Raw genomic sequence first — 27,474 nt, 5'->3', positions numbered from 1 at the left:
CCGATTAGTGCCAAACACAGAGTCCGACCGAGAGAGATTTTATAATAAGATATCGCTCTCTCTCTCTCTCTGATACGGTATCTCGTAACAAAGCGTAGTTATTTTATATTAATTAATTTAAGCATGTGTTTAAATCATAAACTAAAACTAGTTTGTGTATTTATTAGTTTTTGCGTATTTAAATTATTTATAAATGAGTTTCTTATGAAATCTTACTCCACGTACTAAATCTAATATATAAAATTCTCGTGTCACGGTGTTCGAACTTGAACTCCTCTGAAACGGCTTGACTGATTTTTACCAAATTTAATATGCGTATTCAGTAGGTCTGAGAATCGGCTACTATCTATTTTCTATACCCCTAAGTGATAAAGGTTGTTCACACTTAAAAAATAATTATTTTTTTAACGAAATTTTTTGTTTTTATTTTTTTATGATACAGCATACAAGAATACATACAACCTTAAATTTTCACCCCTCTACGATCAACCCTAATTTTTTATTTGTAAATTAAAATATCATTTTTTTTTTGCAAAACAACGTTTGCGGGATCAGGTAGTATTTAAATAAAAACGCCTCTGTGGAATACAGTCGGTTGGCGCAATAAAAACATAGTAATGTTTACAATTCCATACACTATATGACTTTCATAATATAATAATGAAAAAAAAATTCAAGGTATACGATATTTTTATTTTTTCTTATATCCTTTCAAGCCTTTTTTGGTTTTAAATGTCGTCGACTATATGAGAAGTGTATTTATAAATAAAGTCCGGAGAATTAAAACTATAATGTTCACTTTAATATAACTTTTCAAGTGTAAATCTTGACACTTGGAATTAGGAAGTATAAAATACATAAAAAAATTATATAAATAAAACGTTACTTTCAAGGTGTAAAACCGGACAATTTGCGAAGATATTAAAATTTGACAAACATATTTTGGTTTAATAACAATCAAGGTTTTATATGCATTTGTTGAACGAATGGTTTTAGTTGAAATTTGTGTTTATTATATTATATGTTTTTTATATGTACACCCTTTATTTATTTCTCTACTGTTTCCATACTATAGTTGTCTAGAAGAAATTGCCTCGTGTAATAATACTGCCGATTGTACTTTTATTTTACTATTAAACAACTATGTATATATTTTTTAGTGTATACAATAAAGTGTATTAAATTAATTTTAATAAATGTTTAATTTGTGTAAAGTTGTTTCAAGTATTTAAGTTTTTAATACGATTGTGTGTGTGTGAATTTTAAAATAAGAACCTATTTGCATCGTCATATGTTTTTTCAGTTTCTCGGATATATTTTAAGAAAGGCTCTCATCTAACGATTCGCACTGTTGTCTGTGTTATCTTCTCATGTATAAACTTACTTTGATTTTCACTTTTATCTTCGGACCTATCTCTTTTTCTTTTTGCCTTCTGTGTTTCTACTACGTATTAGCGAAATAATATCGAAAAGTGACGGATTACTCTGTTAATCTCTTGTTCTATTTTATTTCGCTTATTTCTGTTGTTCAATACCTGTGTTATCGAAGTGATTGTTGTTGTTGATGTCCATTCATGAAAGTTTATAGTAAAGTCTTTTGCGACAAAAAACCGGTAGTCGAACACCAAAATTAACTTAAGAGTAATTGAGGTAGGTTCAAGCCGGAAGGTTCTTTTTCGAGGTCTTTTGCTCATTCATCGACGACTTTCGAATCTATAATAATAGATGTTTAAGTATGATACGTATGTACATATATATATATATATATATATATATATATATATATATATATATATATATATATATATATATATATATATATATATATATATATATATAAACATTACATTCCATGGAAGCGTAATACCATACATAGTTGCCGAGTTAAGTACCAATTTTATGAAAGGAAAACGTATAGCAGGCTTATTGTTATTTGTACTGTGTACTGTGCACAGTATGAAAAAATGCCAAATCGGAATAATGTAAGGCGAAAACAGATACTAATTTGTATTAAAATAACTTACGAAACGTAATCATTGAAATATTGAAATATCGCTGTAACAGACAAGCATTTTATAACACGTTCGATTCACTAAATTATTATATTTTAGAATTGTATTTCGGTTTTCTAGTATTGATATCAGCGAAAAAAAATCCGAATTGATATTAATAAAGTAAACAATATTTCCGCAATAAAACAATTATATCGACCTTAAATTGGGTGAAGGTTCAAGTTGATAAATTAAACTAATTAACACAAGTACACTGTTTTGTTGTTTATGTTTAAATCAAAAGAAGTAGTAATAAATTAAAAAAGAATGAATGAACAATGTAAATATAATATCCGGCGATAAATATTGCACGTCGACCTTAGGAAAGAGACAATCGGCTTCGTAGAGTGTTATCTCTGTCGCACGAAATACAACGACTGACAAAACATTACATAGGTAGTGTGGGACAAAGATGATGCTCTACCAAGCCTAAATTAGCCGATCGTCTCATTCCAAAGGTCGATGTGCAATATTCATCGGCGCTTACTGTACATGTTTGTAACGTTTCTATTTACGAACGCCTTGTTGGATTATATAGATTTTACATATATTTTAATAAAATTATGCAAAACTTTTTATTTTTAGTACAAAAAGGTTTTTTATTTTTCTTTTCTCTTTTATTGCCCTTGTTTTTAAGGACCTCAGGTTCTCCACCGTTATGGTTCACAGGTTTTACAAAATTGTTTTTTCATATATTTTTTTTTAATATTTCATCACCTCTTTTATCCGTCTCAATGTCACATGTTCTTTATTCTTTTCATCACGAATTCTTCCATTTCTATTCATACATTATCTTCTTCTATACATGACCTCAGTTCCACTTAGAAAGCCGACATGACAAGAGGAAAATCTTCCTGGACGCTAAAAAAGCCTACCGAGTACTGCACACAGTGGAACTGGACACGTGTCTGACCCAAATCTTCACGGGGCACGGGGGATCCTCAGAGCACCTGTACAAGTTTAAGCTCAAAGGAAGTCCCTCGTGCATTTGTGACCCAATGGTAGACCAGACCGTGGTGCACGCAATCACTTGCTGCCACGTATATGGAGGGCTTAGAGGGGCTTGCAAGTGGAAATGGGTAGGTATATTGCTTGCGGATACATCGCTTCCCTTTTGGAAAAGTTTTTTATAGAGTGGCGGGTGAATATGAAAATTTTGATTCATTTTGTGTTTTATTTCTGTTCCATTTTTAACATTTTTAATATTTATGGTTATACTAAGTATATCAACTGGAAAACATATTTCGTATAAATCATATCTATGCCACAAATAAAGTGTACAATTTATTAACATTTGGCACTTCGGTCCTTTTTGTATTCTTCTCTTTATATTTAAGAAAAGGACCAATATTTAGCCACTTCCGCAAATGCACTCATATGCACATGCAGTCATTTGCAGTGGTAGTCGTGCAACAAAATGCACCGCCCGCCAGCCCGCTGATAAATTCGTATGCGGCAAACAATGCGAATCACACAACCGCCACCGCCAAATTACACCACACGTGTTTCACCTCTCCACGGGGCATCATCAGGAGTTATATTACACCTATCAGTGCCAAACACCGACTCGGTGTCGCATTGTTTGCCGCATGAGCATTTATCAGCGGGCTGGCGGGCGGTGCATTTCATTGCACGACTATTGCTACATAACTAAAGTAGCTATGTATTAGTGCCTTTCTTACTGACAAGGCCTTAGTTTACAAAAACATCATCAGGCCAGTAACAAAGCGCCAAGTCCATACCATCTAAGTTGCAGAAATGAAGATGCTTTGGTTGATGTGCCGAGTGACGAGAGTCAACAAAATTAGTTACGAATACGTTCGCGGTAGTTTTGGTGTACTTGACATCGCTGATAAGCTTAAAGAAAGCAGACTACGTTGGTTTGAACAAGTTTAAGACGAGACCCCTAGAGAACGTAGCCAACGACGCATCCAATCCCAACATACTAGGTTCCAGACCCAGAGAGCTACCGAAATCTAGATGGATGGATGTGGTAAAAAAATACATGCGGTTTTGCAATGTTTCCGAAAATGAAAAGTTCGATAGAACGAATTTGAAGCGGAAAACTAAGAATGCAGATCCCACCATCAGTTGGGAATAATAAATTTCAAGTAAAGAGAGTAGATAGGTGACATAGCGCGCAGAATTAATTACTAAGGCTTTGTGGTTCGGGAGTGGACGCCATGGTTCTGCAAGCGGAGATGCCTTATTAAAAGTCTTTGTGGGATACATGTGATCAGTACTGAACTCCATGCTGATGAATTTATGATAATTGTAGTTCACTATCTCACTACTACAAAAAAAAAAACAAAAATAGGTTGTTACTTCTGTGTACAGTAGGTGACCATACAGCGTAATGTTGTATGATCTACACTAGGCAAATTTAAAATCTGTGATCAAAATCGTGCCGTATCCAAAACCTTTTAACCACGTGTTGTCGTTTCAGGTCGTAGATGCCCCCTGCCAGACATAGGCTTTCTTCATCTTCTGGAGGCTTTTGGGCAGGGGTAGTCATGCATGATTAATGCATTTTTTGAATTAATTCTAATTTGTATTGCTAGTGTTTTTTTTACAATATTTATTTTTCGCTTAAACTAAACGCAGACAGTTGGGAGAGGGTTGCCGCTATTTGATACGGATCTTTCTTCTCCCAGCTGCGGGGTACGACAGCGTTTTATAATTTTTAACAATTTTTCTTACACAATTTTCTCTTATGGATAAATACAGCTAAAATTTATATATATTAACAATATAATTAGGAATACTCAATTATATATTAGTTGCTACATTATTTTATTTCAAGTCGCTGCCCAAGCGCTACAGACCGTTAAAAGCCTTAAGATTTAGGACAATGTGCCGGGCCAACTCATCAAAATATTCATGATTAATGCATATAGTGTTTATTATACATTGTATTCCGGGAATTGAACCCGCGACCTACAGACCACTGATCATTAGCATAACTTGCTTTTGTGATATAGATATATATATTGTAAATAGGAAGTGAGTACGTTAAGTGTTTAATAGATCAATCTAGAAACTTTATGTTTTCCACGTGGTCATATGTAACCTGTTCCCGTATTGGACAAGTTATATACGTATCAAAATAGAACATATAGTTATGTGTATCAAAAAGTATTACCATAGTTGTATATTTTTGAAATATTCCCTTTTATTCATTTATGTTTAATTTGTTTATTCATTTATAAGGCAGTACAACAGCTAGGGTCATCTAATTATCGTGTCATGGGTAACAATCCTATATAATTAATGCACAGTGTTAATTATATAAGGCTTCGTCGGAATGATCTACAGTAATTTTTTATCTACTCTATAATATTCTTTTTAATTCGCTCACTCCTTATTGTCTCAAATCAAAGTTTTAATTTTTTCATCATACACGTGATAGGTCTTTGAGATCATGAATCTGAAATTAAAAATACCGGCGCATTTTTCATCGTTTATGGCCAATTCTTTTACCACAGTATCAATTTAAGACGTGCTGTCACTTCCTATTTTTAAAAAATGGTTAAGAACTATTTACTAGACCTATGAGTATCTATCTGTTTATTAATTTCTTTTCTTCCTGTTTTTCTTTATTATATCTGAGGCAAGTGCGATCCAAATCAGTTAGAATTTTTTATTGATAATTTTTTTTATACTTATAATATATATTATACCATAATATTTATTATACATTATTTATTATAAGTATACATGTTATATTCATATGTATGCTTGAATATAAGTATGTTTTGTACACGTTAACTACCCATTATTTACACTATTACCTTTTCCATCTTAAGGTTGTTGTAAGAGATTGCTTCATGTGATAAGACCGCCCATTGTAATTTTTCGTTTATTAACCCTTTCAGACCTGAATTATTTTTTTGTATCCAATAAATCTAAAAAAAACTGTAGCTAAATTGGTATAAAATGACTAAGGAAAATATTATAAAAAAAAACTGTTTGTCAGGTTTTTCAGAAAAAATAGTTTTTCTTCTTGTGTACAAATGTGCCATATGAACACAAGCGTTCTCAATGGCACTTGTAACGAAGTAAATACCAAAACATTTCTTTGTATTTTATGTGTACATTTGTGTACGCCAGATCTGAAAGGGTTAATATGAAACTTTTTAAATGTATCCTAGCGTGTACAATAATGAATATTAAATAAATGAATAAGATTGTATTCCGACGAATCGAATCCGCGACCTACGATCACACTACCACTGAGCTATCATTTCTCACTGCTGCCTCTAAAATCTAACAACAATCAAATACACGATATATAGGTATGTATATGTAAGTATGTATGTATCTATTTGCAAAAATTCACTCAATGCCGAGGATAAATAGTTGAAAAATAAATATACAAAAAGTAATTTAGTTACATATGTCTGTTTTTCTTGGTTCATTATATTTAAATGACCAAATGGTATTTGAATTACAGAATTTTTTTTAAACATTTTTTGTTACTTTAAACATATGTAAGCGTGTATAACATAGTATAATTATTCAAGGTTTTTCGGTTACAGCCTTATTATTTTATTGTCTTTATAAATTTGTATGTTGTAAGTTTATTTTTTAGTTTAGTTGATTAAAAACTCGCGTCCGTTAAGGACATTCGGACAGATCATTTTATTATTTATGAGCAATATATGAAGTTATAGTTTCTTTAGTGTTTTTTATATAGAGTTTGGTTATTAAAATTCGTTTCAATGTGGAGCATGGAGAAGATATTTTTTATTTTATCGTTTTTTTTCTGTAGTTCTTCGGCTGTGATATATCAATTAAATGGTGAGTGATTTATATAATATATAGATTTTTTTTATTTATTCCATATTAAAATTGCCAAGTACCCGAACAGATTCCAGGCTTGATTCCTGGAATACAATCTTATATAATTGACACATTGTGCATTAATAACACATGTTTGCCACTGCTCACAAACAAGTTTGGTTAAAGTTGAAATATAACTTAAATAAGTACTTTGTTTCGAATATTGAACAGTTGTATTCTTGTGGTATAGGAGTGAGACTTGCGATCATAGGTTTCGGGTTTGATACCCGGAATACAACATAATACATTTTAAACTTTGTGTATTAATTATAGTGTTTCTACTGCTTATAAACATGTTTCCAGAGGATGGGCAGCAGCGTCCTAGGCTTAATATAGGCGTCTTTATAATTCAGCATCCTCTGCGTACCATAATACTACCTTATGATCGCCAACCCGCCTGCAAATCGTTGAGATTTTGGTATATCTCTCCATAGATATCTTTAAGGGAGGCCTATCTCTACAGTTGGTGTCTATGGTCTGAAACGTTGAAAATTCCCAATGATATCAACAAGATTTAACGGAATGAAAAAAAATTCTATTTTTCTGACCTTATTGAGTTAGTTCAGTTAAGAATACTAATATCGAAATGAATACTCTTTGTTAATTTTAATCAAATCAATTTTAATTAACCAACTAAACTTATTTTTGGTGGCTATTTTAGTTAATGAAATATACATAAAGAATTATTTATAATATTAACAATAAGATTGAACTATTTTACTTTTGTTTTAACGATATATTTTTGTTAGCTTATATATTCAAACAGAGGAAACTGTTATAGGCAACCTAATACGATATTACAATGTACTTGATAGTAATATCGTTTATTTACCATGTTGTATTATAAAAGAATTCGTGGCCTTACATAAAAATTTACGATAAATTATTTTACATTGCCTATATATTGTTTAATAGTATTAATGCTTATTTATTAATTATGTTATTATTTTATTAAAGATACGGTAAATATGATTAAAAGAATAAATTCTCTGAGTTATTTACTTTTCAGATTAAAAGTAGAATGATTCTATTATAGGGATATATTATAGGTCAATCTGATTCTAGATTTTATTTAATTAGTTATCGTTTAATAATTTTCCTAATTTAAACACGCGTACATTCATATATATATATACACACACACGCGCGCGCATATATATATATATATATATATATATATATATATATGTGTGTGTGTGTGTGTGTGTGTGTGTAGTACAACTCTCCACGGATGCCTTTCGAGCTACGATATTTTCATAGGACAGTGATACTAATTCGTATTTATTTGCTAATTAACTTGTAGTTGAAACTGTTTCTGGCAGAAAAAACATCCCATTCCATTTCCTGGACCAGGATCCTTTGCTAAGCCTCTTAAGTTCAATCCTTGATGTGTCTGGATGTACGCATATATATAAAGTTCCATAAGATATTATTCTTTCCGTTTTTTAGTTTATGCGTGGAACATCTCCAGTATCTCTGTGCCATAAAATCAAGAAGTCTTTTCGTGCTCGTCTGAAACATGCAGCTAAGGAATATATAGCCTTGTGAGGAAATTTATATTACAAAATAGTAAATCTCCTAACACCATTACGACTCTTAATTCTTCTCTTATTTAGCTGATAGACGCCCACTGCAATGGTAAGGCATCCCCCAAAGATCGCTACCATGCCCGGTCTACTTCTTCTGTCCGCATACAGAGACCCACGACCTGAAATATATCGTCGGTCCACCCAGAGGAGATTCCCATTCAGTGTCTATTAGTTCGTTGTTGCTCTACCTACTGCTACTTCAGACGAAGAAATCTGAATCTTCTCATTTATGATTCGAATCCGCAGCAGAACTTAAATCATCCTCTTCTTTGCTCTATGAGGAACGTTGTGCCTTCGTATGAGGCCCGTCTTAAGCGACCACATATCGGACCCATACGTTACCACTTACTTATACTTACTTATCTATAATTGTGAACTAGAATAATAATAAAAATCGGTAAAAAAAACTTTTAAGTTAAACAGTTTTATTTGATACCCATGGTTTGACAACCATTGTGGTGGTTGTGGAAAAATATGTACCTGGTCCGCCATATTGGAACGGCGTCCATCTTGAATTTTAAATTTTGACATAATCATCGTGTTTTACTAATGTACCCCTTTCATTTGATACCCATATTGAGGTGGTTAAGGAAAAATATGTAATCCGCCATTTTGTGTCAGCGGCCATCTTAGATTTATAATGTTATTGATTTTGTTATAATGTATTGTCATCTAAATTAAATTTGTGTACTAAATTTCAGATTAATCTGACAACAGGAAGGTGCCTAAATTTCAATTTCTAATTTTGATACAAATAAATTCCGTACGAGTCGAACTAAATAAAACCGTTTAATGAGATCATTATTTAGCAACTCAATAAAAGAACTCGTATATGTATTATAATTAAAAAAAAAACGTACTTGAATTCCAACGATTCTCATCTAAATTTTAAAAAAACACAGCATAATTAGATTTTAAGAAACGGAAACAGAATACAATTAGTTAACGTCATATCAAACTACGGAAAGAAAACTATATTTTTTCAAAGAGTACAGTTGTTGTTGTTGTTCAATTGACTACCCAATTATTTTAGTAATGTGAAGATATTGTAATGTTTAAAGCAAATTTAAACTTAACCTAAAATAGTTAATATGGTGTAATTTAATTTGTTTCATACTCACTTAGAATAAGTTCCGTGAGAATACATTCTTTGAACACTTAGTTCGTAAAAATGATTTTTAGTTCGAATTTTTTTTTTCGAAATTTTTACTTTAAATTATGAGATAAAGCGTAGACATATTTATATTAAATATATTAGATAAAAATAAAAAAAGCGTTTATACAACATTGGAACTGAACTTTTATTGATCGTCACCTTATTATCTATTTATTTTATTTTTAATTATAATCTGCTTCGCAATATGTTATAGTTGTGGAGAAGAAACAGGAAGAACCTCCAAAATGATAGATCTTTTAATAAAGCTTGACAATACAGATTTATACATACACACTTTATCAGATATAGCCTAAATAAAATCAAAATGTATATTGACAGCAGAATTATATATTTATACATTGTTTTGTTAAGATAACAATTTTATATTCTTGCAAAAAAATTTCAATGGTCTTCGTATGTGTTCTGTTATTATTTAATCTAGCTGGAAATTTTCCATTAATCATAAACTAAAAACTATTAAATAAATCCGCATTGTTTAACATAAGGTGAATGCAGAGTACATTGCACTAACTATAAACACAAAAAACCTGTTATTTTTTTGCATTAATGAATTAATCATTGTATCAAAATTCTTTATTTAAATTTTGGACAGCTGGTAAAAAAAAACTGGAGATTATGTTTGGTAATGCGCATCATAAAGACATATATATATATATATATATATATATATATATATATATATATATAATGTATTTGTACATATATTATAAAGATTTATAATTCAGCAAGATATCTAAAACCTTCCATTTCTTAGTTTTAAATCTAAAATTAAATTTATGTTATTTTATAAATCTTATTTGCATTCAAGAAGTTTTAGTTGATACAAATGTGTGGAACTTGGTTTGTCGACTCATTTATATGTTTAATATTATATTGTACATACATCAATCATTTTTAAATTTCATTTAAAAAGAGCAAATATTTAGTTTCCGGTTGGCTCTTCTCAGCAGATCAGTGTTCCGAGCTGGTGGTAGTTCACTATTTATAATGTTAAAATAATAATTCACAAGTGCATGTACCTAACTACTTCAATGAAATTATTTTGAATAAATTGTTAACCTCTTAAAGAATATATTACACTTTGATTTACATATAGTAATTAATTATGTACATCAAAAAATTAAAAAAAAAACCGAATTTGATAAAAAATAAAGTTGAATTCTATAATGGATACCCTCTATTTTTAATACAGGGTTTCATTGACATTTTTAGCATTGCGTTTCATATCCTCAATTATTTTAAATTAAAACCACTATAATGTTTATTGCTGGTAATATTGAAATAAAATTACTTATAAAAATAAATAAAATGTAATGCAAGGTCTATGTGCAAGTAAAAATTGTTACGTGTTTAAATTATTATTCGAAAAATTCAACGACAATGTATTTTTTTATTTTAATTAGATAAATTTCAGTTCCCATAAATTCCTAATAGAACCGAGTGGAAAAGGATTGCATCAAATTTCTTCCAATCCTAGATTGATCCTTCGTCCATCTTTGATCGCATCCAACTGCTTCCAATCCTAGATTGATCATTTGTCCATCTTGAATTGCATCCTACTCTTTCCAATCCTAGATTGGTCCACCTTGAATTGTATCCAACTCCTTTTGCTTTTTGCAATTTCATGCATAAGTATAATTGTACGACTTGATCTACTTAAAAAACCAATTCGATAATTTGGTAATTTTTTCCTGTACATTATAAGTAATGACAGTTTTTGAACGTTGAAACACGTTAAACAATTTTATAAAGAATTTTTCCTGTTAAAATCTCATTTAGATTATCCAAGAGTTTCGCTGGAATTGAATGTTTTTATCGTAATAAAAATAACTGACTAAATGGTTTCTCTGTAGTCCATACCTTTATCCCATATACAGAAATAATATTAAAAAAATATGTTTAAATTTACAGAAACGGAATATATACGGATGCCACCTCTCTTTCACCTCGATCCCTACGAGAGATGTATATTAAAAAAAGGTGGAATTTACTGCACAGTAGAAGTGGATCTAGTAGCTGATGACCATAATGATCTTTTACAGTTAATAAAGGTTAGTATAAACGTTATTAAATCAGCAGTTTAAGCAGGCCCCGATCGACTAATATATCGGTATTTGTATTTCAGTAATTTAATGGTGGAATAATAATTATTATTATTCAAACTAGTAATTTGTTTCGATTTACCTGGAGCTAATATAGGTTATATAAATTTAAATATTGAAATAATTCGAAAATCAATCGAAGCTAAAAAATAATTGTTCAAAAAGCTGCAAGTCGCTCGCGAGCCGCAGTTTGGCAAGATATTAAGTAAGAAAAGGACCAATATTTAGCCACTTCCGCACATGCAGTGGTAGTCGTGCAATAAAGTGCACCGCCTGCCAGCCCGCTGGTAAATGCGTAAACACAGAGTAACTCTCTTGTTTGTCTCTGTGTTGGGCACTAATCGGTGTAACATAACTCCTGAAGATGCCCCGTGGAGGGGTGAATTAACGGTGGCAGTTGTGTAATTCGTATAGTTTGCCACATACGCACTTTTCCTTCCTTCTTACTCCTTACTTACTTCCGCAAGGTAACGCCTGATTCCATTAAATGGCAAGATATTGGGAAGAATGAAAGGAAATTTATGAATAAAATTAAAATTTTGTAAAAATAATATTTACTGATAATGTAAGCACCTGCCCCAAACGTGGTAGAGGAAACATAAAAAAGGCATCATAAAATGTCTTGTGAGTGAGGCCAAAGGTTGCGCTTGCTGCAGGCCCATGCCCAGCTGTGGACATCTTACAACTGAAATGATGATGACGATGTGAAAAGTATTAATCCAGAAAATAAAATAAAATTACAAAAGATGACATAATAAGAATAAATTAATAAATAATTATTGATATTTTGCAGGAATACAGCGAAAGGACAGAAACCCATTACAATCACACGAGATTACATCATGGTATATGTGTGACTAATTTGTGCAAGCCATACTTAGATCAAAATCCAGAAGCTGATTTGAAATTAACTATAGAGAAATGTTTAAACGATACGTTCGAGAAAGAATACGGACTCAAGACAAGAATAAACGATGATGTTCTCTGTAGTAATAAGGAACGGGATTGGTTTAAAAAGCTTGAAACTGGAGACATAATTGTAGCTGTAATATGTTTAAGTTTAATTATACTTAACCTTTGCGGCACCGCATACGACCTGCTATTTATGAAAAAGGAAAACCTAGAAGGTAATGTTATCTAGAAAATATATTAAATAAACAAACTTGCAATTAATTAGTTTAATTGACGAGATAATATATTTTATATCCGTTAAAACGATTGTTATTTAAATTGACTTGGAAAACAATGTGCTTTTAAATATATTTATTGTGATTATGTTGTTTAGTTTCCAAGGTGTGGTTAGTATATATACATATATATATATATTTTATATATACATACATTTTTTTATATGATGTTGAGTTTCGTAATAAATTACTCTTATTACGAAACGACCCAATAAATAATAATTATTTTTGATTAAAATGATAAAATCATACTTTTGGCAGTACAAAGCAGGTCAGGAGAGTTAGTTTATAAATATAAATTTCAAAGTAATAATTAAAAATAGGTTTTGCATGTTTTTATCTATATTTTTGCCGTCTTTACTATCTACGCGATATTATTGTTTTAGTTTTTTTTTGTATTAACTGAACGAGTATAGTTTGCCAGAAATATATTTTTTTAAAAAAATTTAATCGTCACAGACAGGTTTCGTGATACGTACATATATTTTTTTTACTTTATTTATTTGTTTCTCAAATTAAACTGCGCGTATTACTGTGGTTAGTTATAAAACTCAATGTTTTACAGCAGGGCTGGCCAAGCACCTTGATAGTTTGAGCCAAGGTTCGAAATTTGAAATAATTCGGGAACCGCAATTCAATACGCATTTAAAACACGCAAACTAATATTTTTTTACAAAAATCATATTTATTGAAATTATATACTACTCAAAACAAAATAGGGCCCACCATCATTTTGCCCCTTAATTTATGTGCATACATGATTATTAAATTTTTACAATTAGTCGATGTTGAATTAGAGTTTTACACATTAAGTAAACACAAAATAACGTTTGAATTGTTTAATTTTATCGCAATACACTCAAATACACATTTTTAGAGAAAATGAGCACTAAGTAGACTGTCAATAAAAACTTTTATAGTCACTGTTTGTTTTTAATAAACTTGCCGGGAGCTATTCTTTAGTATCGAGTAGGACCTCCTTTGCTCCGTATGCACTCTCTGAGCCTATCTGGAACACTCTCAATCAGATGAGTGATGTTTTGGTCGTGTATTCGTTCCCAACAGAGTTTCAGCGCGTTTATGAGGTCCTGTTGGCTGTTAACGTGGCTATGGGTCTCTTTAAGACTTCTTTTCAATTGATCCCATAAATGCTCAATCGGGTTGAGATCGGGACTCATTGCTGGCCAAGGTAAAACCGAGATATTGGCATCAGAAAGTGCCCTCTGAGTGACCCTAGCTGTATGCGCACGAGCGTTGTCTTGCATAAACACAAAATTATCACCTACTCTTTGTGAATATGGGATGACATAAGGTCGGATTACTTGCTCGACGTAACTGGCTGCAGTGACCGTCCCTTCGTTCAAGATCACCAGCTCTGTTTTGCCTAACAAGCTTATACCGCCCCATATCATCACACTCGGGCCCCCAAAACGATCAGTACCGTGCATGCATGGTTCAGTAAAACGTTCTCCTTCTCTTCCCCACACACGTACACGTCTGTCATCGCTAAAAAACTTAACTTTACACTCGTATGAAAAGAGTACTGTCCTACAATTGTCCATGGTCCAATCGAAATGCTCACGCGCAAACCTTAAACGTGTTGCCCGGTGAGCCCTTGTTAATTTTAAACGAAGAACACGCATCCTAGAATGTTGCCCGTCCTCGTGGAGTCGATTCCGAATGGTTTGACCACTAACGCGTGTGCCAGTAGATTGCCTTAGCCGGGATTGCAAGGTCCGGGCGGTAGTCGTGCGGTCCTGGCGCACAGTCAATCGAATGTACCGGTCTTCTTGAGCAGTTGTGGCTCGAATCCTTCCTGATCCAGGTCTTCTACCTACACTACCTGTCTCCTGGAACCGCTCCCATACGTTTCGAATAGCTCGCCGTGACACACCAAGGCGAGATGCAACCGATCTTTGCGATTCTCCCTCTTGAAGCGAAAGAACTGCTCTTGTCGAAGTTTCCACATCCATATGATGACGAGAACCTGGCATTGTAATCGGGAATAATGCCGAAACGAAAAAAACACAGCTAAACAAAGTGTGATCAAAGTATTGCGCTTAAAGCAAGACTGAGAACACAAACGATTGAAAATTTAAGAAATGGATAAATTTTGAGCACTTTACTTTTTTGTCTACCCACTTGAAATCAAAAAAAAAGTTTACTTTTAAAACATCATTATGAACTAATAAACATGTGTGCTAGAAGTGGTAGTGCTTCATTTTGTCAATGATTAGTATATGAGTTATTTATAAACACGATTAGAGACAAAGTTGCGGTGGGCCCTATTTTGTTTTGAGTAGTTTATAATGGTATGGCACACGTATATGACAGTACTCCTAATAATGCTTTATATGACGGTTAGTTAATTAGAATCGGTGTTTGTATTTCGCTAATTGTATGATGGAATAATAAAAATAATCATTCGCGCCAGTAATTTGTTTCGATTTCCCGGAAGATGACATACGTTATGAAAATTTAAATATTGAAATAATTCGACAATGTATCCGTGCCATAAATAATCGTCCAAAAAGCGACATAAGGCTCGCGAGCCGCAGTTTGACCACCCCTGTTTTATATTTCGCATTAAAACACGCGCGATATCTTAAATCTACACGAAATAATAAAATTTACACCGGAATAACAACGTGAATTAAACTAAATTACGTTGAATAAAAAAATTCATGAAATGTTTTTGTATGTTTACCAGTGTATATATGATAATATGTTTTTTCTTTTCGTGAATATTTTATAACCTAACATTATAACTTATCCTTCGCTTATTTACATGTTTAATTTTGTATCGCCGTTAAATATTTGTCAGCTAAGGAACAGGCGTTTTAATTTGTCATTTGTTTTAAATAGAAATATCGTTGCCCTTTCTTTTACTTACTTTTTTACTATCATAAAAGCTTTCTTCACACTTTAACAAAGTGTTAAAAATACTATTCCGATTTACGCCGGTTCATGTTCATGTTTTCTTGTAATTTTGCAAATAAATTTATGTATCTACATTTATTTATATTTCTACAATGTGATATTCTAACATAACGATAAAAAACTTAGATTTTTGATATTATATATATATACATATAATATCAAATTGATATTATATATATATATATATATACTATCAATTTGATATTATATATATATATATATATATATATAATATCATATTAAAGAATAAAGTACAATGAGCGGTCTTATCACACAAGGCAATCTCTTTCAGACAACTATATTATCGAAACAGAAGAAGTAACGAATAAATTACTACATAATAAAACATATTATTCCTTAACTATTTGTCTGTATACTTTGCTTCAGAGTGACCCTTGTATAAGATATACAGGGTGTTTGGTTGATATTGATACGTTTAAAAGTTTAAAAGATTTTTTGCTGACAAATGAGCTATATATGGTGAATATATAGCTCATTTATCCCTTTAAATATTTCAAACATTTGTATCACCCTGTAGCTGTCTAATAATCTTTAAGTTGCAGATCAGAAAAGGTTATTTAAATAAGGATTTTAAGTTCGTACTATTAAGTCAAACTTTAAGAATCAACTTTTGCTTGGTTGAACGATGAGGTTGAAATGAATATTTCTTCACTGCAAACAATAATTACATCTTCTTCCTTCACTTCCCTCCGTCGCAAATAACTTTATGTAATAGATCATAACTTTTCAAAAAGAAATATAGATCTACTTTAGATGTTTGTGGAGTTGAATGGCTTCATTGTTTTTAATTTTTTCAGGAAACAAATGGTTGTTATGTTTCTCAATAAGACGCAATTGGCTTAAGTTGACGACAAATTTCGCAGACGACAGTAGACAAGGAGCAAGTTGCTTTAGGGGTTTTAGCGGGATGAGGTAAAGTTCTAAATATTATAGCTAAAGTAATCACATAATTACGTAGCTCTAAGAATTGGTCGTCTGAAATGGCAGTGGGTAGGATACGTCACTCTTGCAACCGATGGTCGTTGGGATCGAAAGGTTTTCAAATGGCGACCATGGTAGACACAGCGTGGGTAAGCCTCCCACTAGATGGATGAATGACATGGATGAAGTGGCGGAAAGTCGCTAAATGCGGGCAGCTTAGGATCAATCATCGTGGCGATCTTTGAACATTATTTGTGGCTCTCGAATCCTCCATCCTAAGTAAAGGACCAATATTTAGCCACTTCCGCACATGCAGTGGTAGTCGTGCAACAAAGTACACCGCCCGCCAGCTCCCTGATAAATGCGTATGCGGCAAACAATGCGAATTACACAACCGCCACCGCCAAATCACTCAACACGTGTTTTACCCTCCACGGGGCATCTTCAGGAGTTATGTTACACCGATTAGTGCTAAACACAGAGATTCGGATGTGCTGAAGTGGCTAAATATTGGTTCTTTTCTTACTTAGGATGGACTTCTGCAAGGTAACGCCTGATTCCATTAAATATCTTCTATCCGAATTTAATTTTCATTTGCGTGTTATTATAGTGCGGGTTGGATTAACGTGAATTATTTCCACTATTTCCATTCCATTGGAGAGATTCAGAACATCCGTACACAGTTGAAATTCGGTTCAAGGAGGATCCCTCGTGCTTCTGTGAACCGGGCGTGGACCAGACCGTGATCCACCTTGTGGCCCAGTGTCCCGCATTCGGGGGACTCCGGCTAGAATTCGAGTGTCGGTCTGGCGTTAAAATCAGGGAGGAGACAATAGCCTCCATGATAGGCGAAAAAGAAACTAGGAAAGAATTCCTCGCTTGTTGCAAGAAAATAGTTAGAAACGTTTTACAAAAAAATAAAAATCCAAATATACAATAAGAAATGTGATAAAATGTGATAAAATAAAACTTAAATGTGAGTAAAAATGTAAAATAAAAAGGTAAAATGAAAAAATGTAAAAAGAAAAGAGGAAAGAATGATAGATGAACAGAGCAAAAGGGTAAGAAAGTAGAAATGTAGTAGAAAGATAGATAATAGACCGAAATAGAAAGTAAAATATGAAAGAAGAGAGAGAAAATAAAAAATACACCATAAATAGGGGTACGAGAGGCCCCAATAGCGGGGGTCATTTAAAAAAAAATCTTAAACCGGTGAAGGTACTCGGAGAACCCCCCATGCCCTGTGAAGAGCACTAAAAGTTTCTCCACTACTTTCATAGTACGAACAGACAAGGAATGGAACAAGCTACTAGTATCAATTTTTTCTGCTAGCTATAACTAGGGTGTCTTCAAATCAAGAGTAAATGTGCATTTTCTAAGCAAACAAGTACCATCGTAAACTTTGTCATCGCTTAGCATCAGGCGAGAGAGAGGTGAAATTCTTCACAGCAAAAAAAATTACGTAAGATTAATCAGGGTCTGAAAGTATAGTACAGTAATATATAAAATACATACAATATCTGTCATTGCTTATGCATCAAATTATAAAGGATCATCTAAAGAATTTTTTACTTCTTCTATGTATAAACTGTGTTTAATTTTTAGTAGTTTATATATATTCACACATTTTACACTTGTATATGTTATTTTGTACCTTATATATGTGTATCTGTGAAGACTTATCTCTAGTAGTAATAGTTGTAAGCAGCAAAAGATGTTCATTAATCATTTCTCATAATTCTAAACATTAAAATGATAACGAAATACACAAATGTTTAAATACAACAGAATTAAATAAATTATAAAATATTCTTTTCAGAGCTCTCACAATCGCATTTGTTATAATTGAACATTCTCTGCTTCCTTTTGTAATGGTACCAGATAACGTACACTTTTTTGAGAAGGTAAGATCTGTTTATGTTATTATCTATCTATTTATATCTATATATATCTGAACTCTACTCTACCGTTAGAAATAACTTATATATAGTATAAAATACTGTGATAAAAAAGAATGGTGATTTTTTTAAAAAAATTAAAATTGTTGTAAATTCTTAATTTGTTCTTCTAATTCAACTTCGTTCCCTTTAAAGTATAGGCACTTTTTCCAAAGATTTTTCCAATCCTTGAAACAGTCGGAATAGTCTTTTTCGACCTTCGATTCGGTTTTTATCTAATGAAACCAGGCGTTACCTTGCGGAAGTCCAACCTAAGTAAGAAAAGGACCAATATTTAGCCACTTTCGCACATGCAGTGGTAGTCGTGCCCGCATACGCATTTGTCAGCGGGCTGGCGGGCGGTGCACTTTGTTGCACGACTACCACAGCATGTGCGGAAGTGGCTAAATATTGGTCCTTTTTTTACTTCGTTTTTTATCTTCTGAATCGTGTCAACACGGCGTCACCGCGTTGGCATTTTGAATTAACTAAATAGCAATTACTATCTATTAAAATTGATTATTGTTTTCTATATTTAATGGAATCAAGCATTATTTTGCGGAAGTCCATCCTTAGTAAGAAAAGGACCAATATTTAGTCAGATTCCACGGGGCATCTTCAGGGGTTATTTTACATCGATTAGTGTCAAACATAGAGCTCTGTGAGGGTGAAACACGTGTTGAGTGATTTAACGGTGGCAGTTGTGTAATTCGCATCGTTTGCCGCATGCGCATTTATCACCATTTCGGCGGGCGGTGCACTTTGTTGTACTACTACCACTGCATGTGCGGAAGTGGCTAAATATTGGTCCTTTTCTAACTAATTGTTTTCTATGTTTCACTCCAGACTTTGTACTACCAGAAGGTATATGTCTGTCACATTCTAATATAAAATTCAATTTAATTAACATATTTACATTTAAATACTTATATAATGCTTTAAAATTTCTATCTGATAAATGAGCTATAAATTCACTGTTAGAAACTTTTACTATAATAACCAATCACCGTATATAATTAGAAATGACATTATTGGAACGCAAAAGATTGACTTTTTGAAAACTACGAGTTACTATGTAGTGTTTCCCAACGTGTGGCCCACACCCCACAGGAGGGCAATATGATTGTTAAAGGGGGCTATTTCGAAATGGATACGACACGAGTTTAACCCTTTTGCTTCAATATAAAAATTATGTATGTTACATATAATTTATTTTTGCAACAGACATACAAACAACACCTATATCACTTACTGATGGACGCAACAGTGCTCGTTCAGACGTTCTTTGTGATCTCCGGTTGTCTGTTGGCATACCACATACAAATGTATGGAGAAAAAGAGAAGATTACTTGGAAATTGATACCGAAAGGGATTTTACTGAGGTGGCTGAGGTAAGAGCAAATATTCGTAAACTAATTTATTTACGCGAATACTACTTATTGAAAACAACGCCATCTAGTAGCATCGCCTGCAACAGATAAGTTATAAAGATTTTAATACAATGCAATTGTTTGTATACCTTCAATAAAATTCTTGTAATTAATTAATATTATTTTAAATCATTACATTCATTCAAAATTTTTATCATCTAGTATAATAACAAAATATCAATATTTTTACATAAATACCGGTTTTAGTAACGGACAAAAATCGCCAGAAGTTATTCATACAGTAGCCCTATTCCAAAATGAATTCTTTCGGAAATATTACATAGCTTAATAATAATATTGTATGAAAAATCGTTTTATAAATTTGGTTTATTTCATATTAAAGTTAAATTTTAATTTATACCTTTCCCTATAGATTTAGACATTGAATAAGAAAAAATAGATTTATTAACATATTTCAGAGTGACCATTTTATACAGATCATAGATAGGTGTATAATATGCAACATAGCTATCGGTCTCGCGCGGGCGCGTGATGTGGTGTATACAGTGAGAAGCCGGTCTCGCGCCGGTGCGAGATGCGTACCGAACGACTTTTATGAGCCAACACGACACCGGCATCGCGCGAATAATTTTTTTTTTATTATTAAGAATATTTGAACCCTTTTAAACAAAAAAATAAAGAAAGGAGAGTTGGCTTCTGACTGACTCTCGTGTTCAGGACACTGGTATTGAGGCTAATTGCAAAAAAATGAGATAGATTCGCTACTTTCAAGCTTTTACATCTATTATGTTGCTACTGTATGTTACTACTACTTTTGCTAGCTTATTTGTACATTCGTAATGTTGGCGAGCGGTAGCCTAAAAATGTTAGCCTTTAAGACCCAACTGTTGGTAGCGAGACCTTTGGAAGTAAGACAAAGCTAACTAAAATTATTTCTATCAACAGGCTAACACCGTCGTACGCTATAGTACTGATTGTGACGATGACATGGTTCAGATTTGCGGGTTCTGGACCTCTGTGGCATGTAAGTTATTTCTTAAGTTAACCTTGTTTGGAATAGTTTAAGTTATATAGTAATATTTTATTATTGATTTTCAATTATTTACCAATAGGTATTTTAAAAAAGGCTCCGCTATTGGGGATTTCCCTTATCCCTTATCTATGGGAACTAGTATCTTTGGGAAGCACAGGGTCGTTTTATTTTATTTAATAATATTTTATATTAATTTTTTTCGTCAGTATAAAGTCTAAAGTGATGTTATATATAAATTAACTTTAATATGTTTTAACCCGATTTGAAAAAAAGAATTTTCGTACTGTAGTAAAGGTTTGTTTATATAGTTTTTGAATAGGCTTGTGGTATTCTTCCTAGATCTTGTAGTTAATCACAACACGAAGTTCAAAGTATGATTACGTAAATTGATATTGTATTCTATCTGAAATTTTTGCTGATAGCTCTAAAATTTTTACAGTTTCATCTGAAATGAGTTGACGGAACGTAAGGGTCTGTGAACAATATATATATATTTATGTGTATATATATATATATATATATATATATGAAGTGATGGTTATAAATGATTATAATCAAAAATTTAATTATTTTGATTTTACTTTGATCAATTATATCCATATATATACGTGGTAGTGTTTCGTTGTTTGTTTTTTTTTTTTAAAAATACTCGTTCCCCCTGCTTTATTTGGAGGAGGAATAGAGGAGGCAAGCATTTATATATACATATATGATGATATACATACATGATTTAAATCAGTCCATATCTATACCGATTGTTAGAACTAGAAAACTAATAATTATTGTAGAGCGCTGTCTCTTTCGCACGACGTAAAGTGCGCTCCCTATCGTGGGATTACCCTGTTCGTAGCTCCTACAGGATATAGCATAAATTACTTGCCAGAAAATAATCTATACTTTAACCCATTTAAAACTTTGGGTAGTCTTACTTCTTAAAAAACGTTATATATGTCCTTATAAATACGTAGCGACAGATGACAAAATGTATATAATGTATAGTATATAATATATTTTAAGTTAATACGCATGTGGTCAAAAGTACCGCAGTTTTTTCACATACTATTGTAGTTTAAAAACTGCAGGCCTACTGTTTCATTTTAGGCTAAGTTTAGAGATTTTACTCGTCTCATATATGAGCACCAACATCAACACATGCGTATCGCATCACCCTGTTTATTGTATGTCTCCATCCTGCAATGATGATATTAAAATGCTAATCTACGAAGCTAATTGTCCACAGACGCTGACAGATGGCGACGTCGAGAACTGTCGACGATATGGTTGGAAAAATCTGCTCTATATAAACAATTACTTCGATCAAGTACAATGCATGGGTCATACTTGGTAAGATTTTGTTTGATACAAACACCTAGTTTTGATCACCACATTTTTCATCGCCATCAACATTATATGAGCCAACAGACACCTTGCAAGGCATATGCCTCCCTGAGATATCGCCACGATGACACGATATAGCGACTTTCTATGTCGGTCAACTTAGTGGAGGACCTATCCACGTCACGTCTACCCGCCCATGTTCACACGAGAACCTTCCATCCTAAGCCGTCACTTTAAAAGCATTTAAAATTATTATTGTTATTTTTTTATAAATATCATAATTTTTAAATGTCTTAATAACACGTTCGTATTTATTGAAAGGCTTGGTTATACTGGCCAATGTGTACACGGCTTTCTAATTTACAATTATTTAACTGCTCCAAATGTATAGCTAAGAGTAGTAACAAACATTCTTTTTGGATCTTTTTATGGATTTTAATAAAAAAGTATATGTATTTGTACAATTAAATAGAAATATTTTTTACTTTGTTTATGATTCGGAGAAAACATAAGAGGTGCTTTTAGTGATTGAATATTTTTTTCTCTTACATTTGAATTAAGTAAAGAATACGCTAATATGACAATACAAAAGAAACATATACAGAGATGGCGGTTTTCTAACAAACAAACTATCGTCGTTGCGGTTCATATTGTAACGTTCACACAACTTTTAAGCAGCTGTCACTTGACATCTGTTAGTTTTAAAATGGCATTTCACCCACGATATTCTGTATGTAACATACGTTTTTAACAATATGTAGTTTTTGGGTACCAAGTCGCCGCAGTACTACAGCAGAACGCCATGTACTTGCCCTCATGTGGGTCATACTTCTCCATCTGGTCTTCAACCAGTGAGGGTGGTGGTGGTGGATGAGCTCAAGCTCCGTATCGCTAACGCCGATTTTAATTCGGGCGCCATCAGTGATGTGGTTTCTGCCTTGTTAGGTTCGTTTAAATTGTAAACACCCTTTGTACATATGTGACATACCTTTATCGACCACTCTTCGTTGATATCTTCCTCGCAAACGTGCTCGGTTGGTAAATAACTTCCACTTGCTAAACGCGTATACTTAGTCCAAGGAAGATCAGATACGGGTGATAACACACCACTGCCTACTAATCGCTTATAAATATTTCCAGGTATCTAGCGGCTGATATGCAACTTTTTGTTCTGGGAACCTTCACGTTGGTGCTGGCGAAAAACCGTGGTACCAGAAAAGTTGTGCTCGCCGTTTTGTTTGCTGTATCCGTTTTGATACCTCCGCTGCATACGTACTTTCAAAATTTACGCGCTCATCTGATTATTTCACCTGAGTAAGTAGATATTGTCGTTCATTTTTGGTTTAGACGATTAGTTTTTTAGTTTTCTTAAGTTGCGGAACCAAAAAGGGGACTATACATGAGAATTCTCTGCGGAATCGAATTGCCAATGAGAAGACATGTAGGCTAATAAAAAAACTGGCAAAGACTAGCAGATTGGCAGGTTAAAGTAAAGGATGACGGAAGAGTTTCAGCTTGAAGACATTAGATTTTAAAATGAAGACCATTAACTGACAAGCGCAGCATAAGATGTCTTTGATGGAAAAGTAATCTGTTTAAGATCGTTATAAAGAAATTTATTAGGAAGCTAATGTCTAGGAGAAATCCTTTGACTGAAATGATGATAATAACGAAACAGATTTAAATTTAAATAAAGTTTATATATAGTTAACTATAATTGAAATGTTTTATATTCATCTAATCCAGGGGTGAGCAACCTTTTTTGGTCGGAGGGCCGCAGTTTCAAAAACAGTGGGCTATGAAAAAAAATAAAGTATATATTTAAGGTTCAAACCACCATGTTCTAAAAGTAATTTATGTTAGTAATCAACCGATTTACAACTAATTAGACACTTTTATTGTCTTTAAAGCCTTGATTCTAGCATTTAAAAAAATACAAAAATTAATTGCATGCCGCGGGTTACTCATCCCCGATCTAATCATATTACTATCCATTTGACACTACTCTGGCCACCACTAATGTTGTTTTGATAATGTCATTATATAATTATAACTGATTAATAAATTTCAATATCTCTTTCAGAGTCGCTAGAGAGGTGTTTATTAAAGATCCAACTTTTAATAATTCTTACAAACGCGGACATACCAATCTATCATGCTATATATTGGGAATAAGTGTTGGTCTTCTAGTATATGAACTTCAGCAAAGGCAGTTCGATGCAGAAAAGTTAAAGGTTAGTTCAATAATATTCACAGATTCAAGCATTGGTCCAATAAGATCCAAAGTAGGCTTGATACTATAGTAGACGAAGCAATGCTGACTCTTGAAGATCAGCAAAAATGGCGCGAATAGTTTGCAAAATAATGTCGTGACCCTTTGTAGAATATTTTGGTTCTTCAGTAAAGGGATACGACACTAGAAGTATGAGTAGAAAAGGTCAAAGTAAAGCATATAGTACAAGAGGTCGGAACCAAACTTTTACTTTATAAAAGCTGTAATTTCTGTGCATGCTTTCAAACACAGACGATGTCCAACTATGCAGTAAGATTCGTTGTAGTTTTACAGGTAATTAGTAAAGCCTCCAAGATATGGAAGGGTTGCATACAGAGACATCCCTCATACTGTCTGACGATTAATTTACCGAGCCGTTAGAGCGATGTTTCAGATTTCACTTAGAGATTAATCTCGTGCGGTAATGCGGTAATTAATCCTGATTTAAATCAGGAATGAGGGGGTCCATACGTGACCTAAAGTAACCGATATAGCACAGTGGATTGGTAAATTGACGTAGGAGGCAGAACACTTGAGAGGCTTGGGTCTTCGGGTTTCTGGGAGGAGACTACGAAACTGACAAGAAGGACATCCAATCAGAATCAAGTCGAAAAAAGTCGGTGGAAGAATTGATACAGGTGGCTTTCAACCAGATGGCGATAATGATCCCTTAATCTTACTTTATAAACAATCAGATCTTCCAAATCCCTTCTATTTTCTGCTGCAAGATAATTAATGCACATCTTTTTTACAGAAGTATAAATATTTATTCTGGGCAACGGTTCCTGTAGCAATAATGATGATAATTTCCAGTGGTTTTCTGTACATGGATGGGTTTGAGCCATCTTTGATCGTCAGAGCTGTATTTTCCGGCATATTCAGAACATTCATTGGAGTTCTACTATTTATTTTTATTCTTGGAATGGTGTTCAAGATTGAAAGTGAGTATTTATTTAGACAATAAGAATAAGAGATTGGACAGTCGGATAAATATTTTGATAAAGCCTGTTCCGCTAACAAATTCTGGAGACTGCTTCGATGAGTTCTCCCGAGCAGGTGTCATTCGTTGACCCACTCACATAAGTGGTTATAAATATATTTCACACTCCGCCATTCGTATTTGGATAATTTTCCGATACAAAAGTACCTTCCATATTAAGCCAACACACAAAATGTATTCACACGAATATCTAATCACTTGTATAATATTTCTATATAATAATATTCTATCTAATTCTATATATCTAGATTATGTATATTAATCATCCATAAAACCAATTTTTTTGTTTCAATTGGCGTCAAATTTGACAGCTAATTTATTATTTACTCTGTGATTCTCATACTAATCATTACGTTTAGTATTGTTTTTACCATGTTGCCAAATAACCTTTATGGTGTATTTTGGAAAGAGATAATTGCGATTTATTTCATATTTATAAAATATTTGTGTTTTCAGATATATACCGGCCAATTTTAGAATGGCGTGGATGGGTTACACCCGCCCGTATATCATACTCTGCATATTTATTGCATTTGATGGTTATACAAATTTTATCTGGCTCTCGTACCACACTTATTCATATAACAGTACCTCAAATTGTAAGTAAATATAATAAACAAATGATTTCTGCTTATAATCTTATTGTTCTATTTTGTCTTATCCCTCCTTCAGGGTTTTAATTTCCTTTGATTACCACTATCCACTCTGGTTAATAAGACAAGGTAATAATTTCTGGTAGTACATAAACTTCAGGGACCGATAGTAAATAATATTTAATTTTGCTAAATATTCTAATACAAATTTTCAAAACTCCTTTTCTTACTAAATTATCACTATGTGATTCCTGAATTCATAGTTTTTTAGATAATGTGTAACTTGCATTACTTGATTTTTTTCATATGATTACAAAGTACAATGTATTTTTTTAACTCTCATGCTAAGGTATTGTTACCAACAGATTTATCTAATTATATTACCCCAATCTGTTAATTTATTAGGTTAATTTTATTCAAATATAACTTTTATTGTAAATAGCGCCTGACAGTTTTGTGCGGCAAATATTTGATTATAAAGATTTTTGTAAATTGAAATAGGCACTTTTATTCACCAAAATCATACCATGTTCCACTTTTATTATTAATATGTGTAGTAGTTACACTAGTAACGGTTTTTATTAATTGAAATTTATGTATAGTTTTTCAAAAAGTAATAATTTCTGATGAATTGCCTTTAAATATTTTAAAAATATTTTTTCAGGTCCTTATTTGCATCGGTACAGCGTTGATCAGTTATTTGGCTGCTTTTCCATTTTCTTTAATAGTTGAGGCACCGTTAGCTCAACTGGTAAAGCTTATATTACCAAACGGTGATAAGGACGAAAAGAAACCGGATTGTGAAAGCGGAAATGATATTTCACCTCACAAAGAAAACTCAAAAATTGTTTCAATTCAAACTTGTTTTTAGCTCATTTATATATATAGCATATTATCACCTAAATTTTAAATACAAAACATTTCATTTCGATAAAAAATAAGATGATCCGTAGAAGTGCGAATGTAAACGATATATACCGGCTGATAAAAAAATTTAAGTGGCAATAAATCGGCCACGTGAAGCGCAGAACGAATGATCGCTAGGGCCCCAAGCTCCTTGTGTGTGAGGATGTGCATAAG

General features: G+C 32.7%; 1 protein-coding gene across 1 annotated transcript; it reads left to right on the top strand.

Annotated features, from left to right (window-relative positions):
* The first annotated feature begins 6,781 nt into the window (after positions 1–6,781).
* On the top strand, positions 6,782–27,265 carry LOC137921725 (nose resistant to fluoxetine protein 6-like). The gene is made up of 11 exons (XM_068764538.1): positions 6,782–6,851; positions 11,571–11,710; positions 12,555–12,888; positions 17,493–17,634; positions 18,650–18,734; positions 19,992–20,158; positions 21,104–21,182; positions 22,432–22,535; positions 23,670–23,737; positions 26,258–26,400; positions 27,059–27,265. The coding sequence occupies exons 1-11, from the start codon at positions 6,782–6,784 to the stop codon at positions 27,263–27,265; spliced, it is 1,539 nt and encodes a 512-aa protein (XP_068620639.1).
* The last annotated feature ends 209 nt before the right edge of the window (positions 27,266–27,474 follow it).

Source organism: Battus philenor, unplaced genomic scaffold (genome assembly GCF_028537555.1).
Source record: "Battus philenor isolate CCGP_79_NKW_IND1 unplaced genomic scaffold, ilBatPhil1.0.hap1 SCAF_19, whole genome shotgun sequence".
NCBI lineage: Eukaryota > Metazoa > Arthropoda > Insecta > Lepidoptera > Papilionidae > Battus > Battus philenor.
This window is presented reverse-complemented; position numbering and strand designations above follow the sequence as displayed.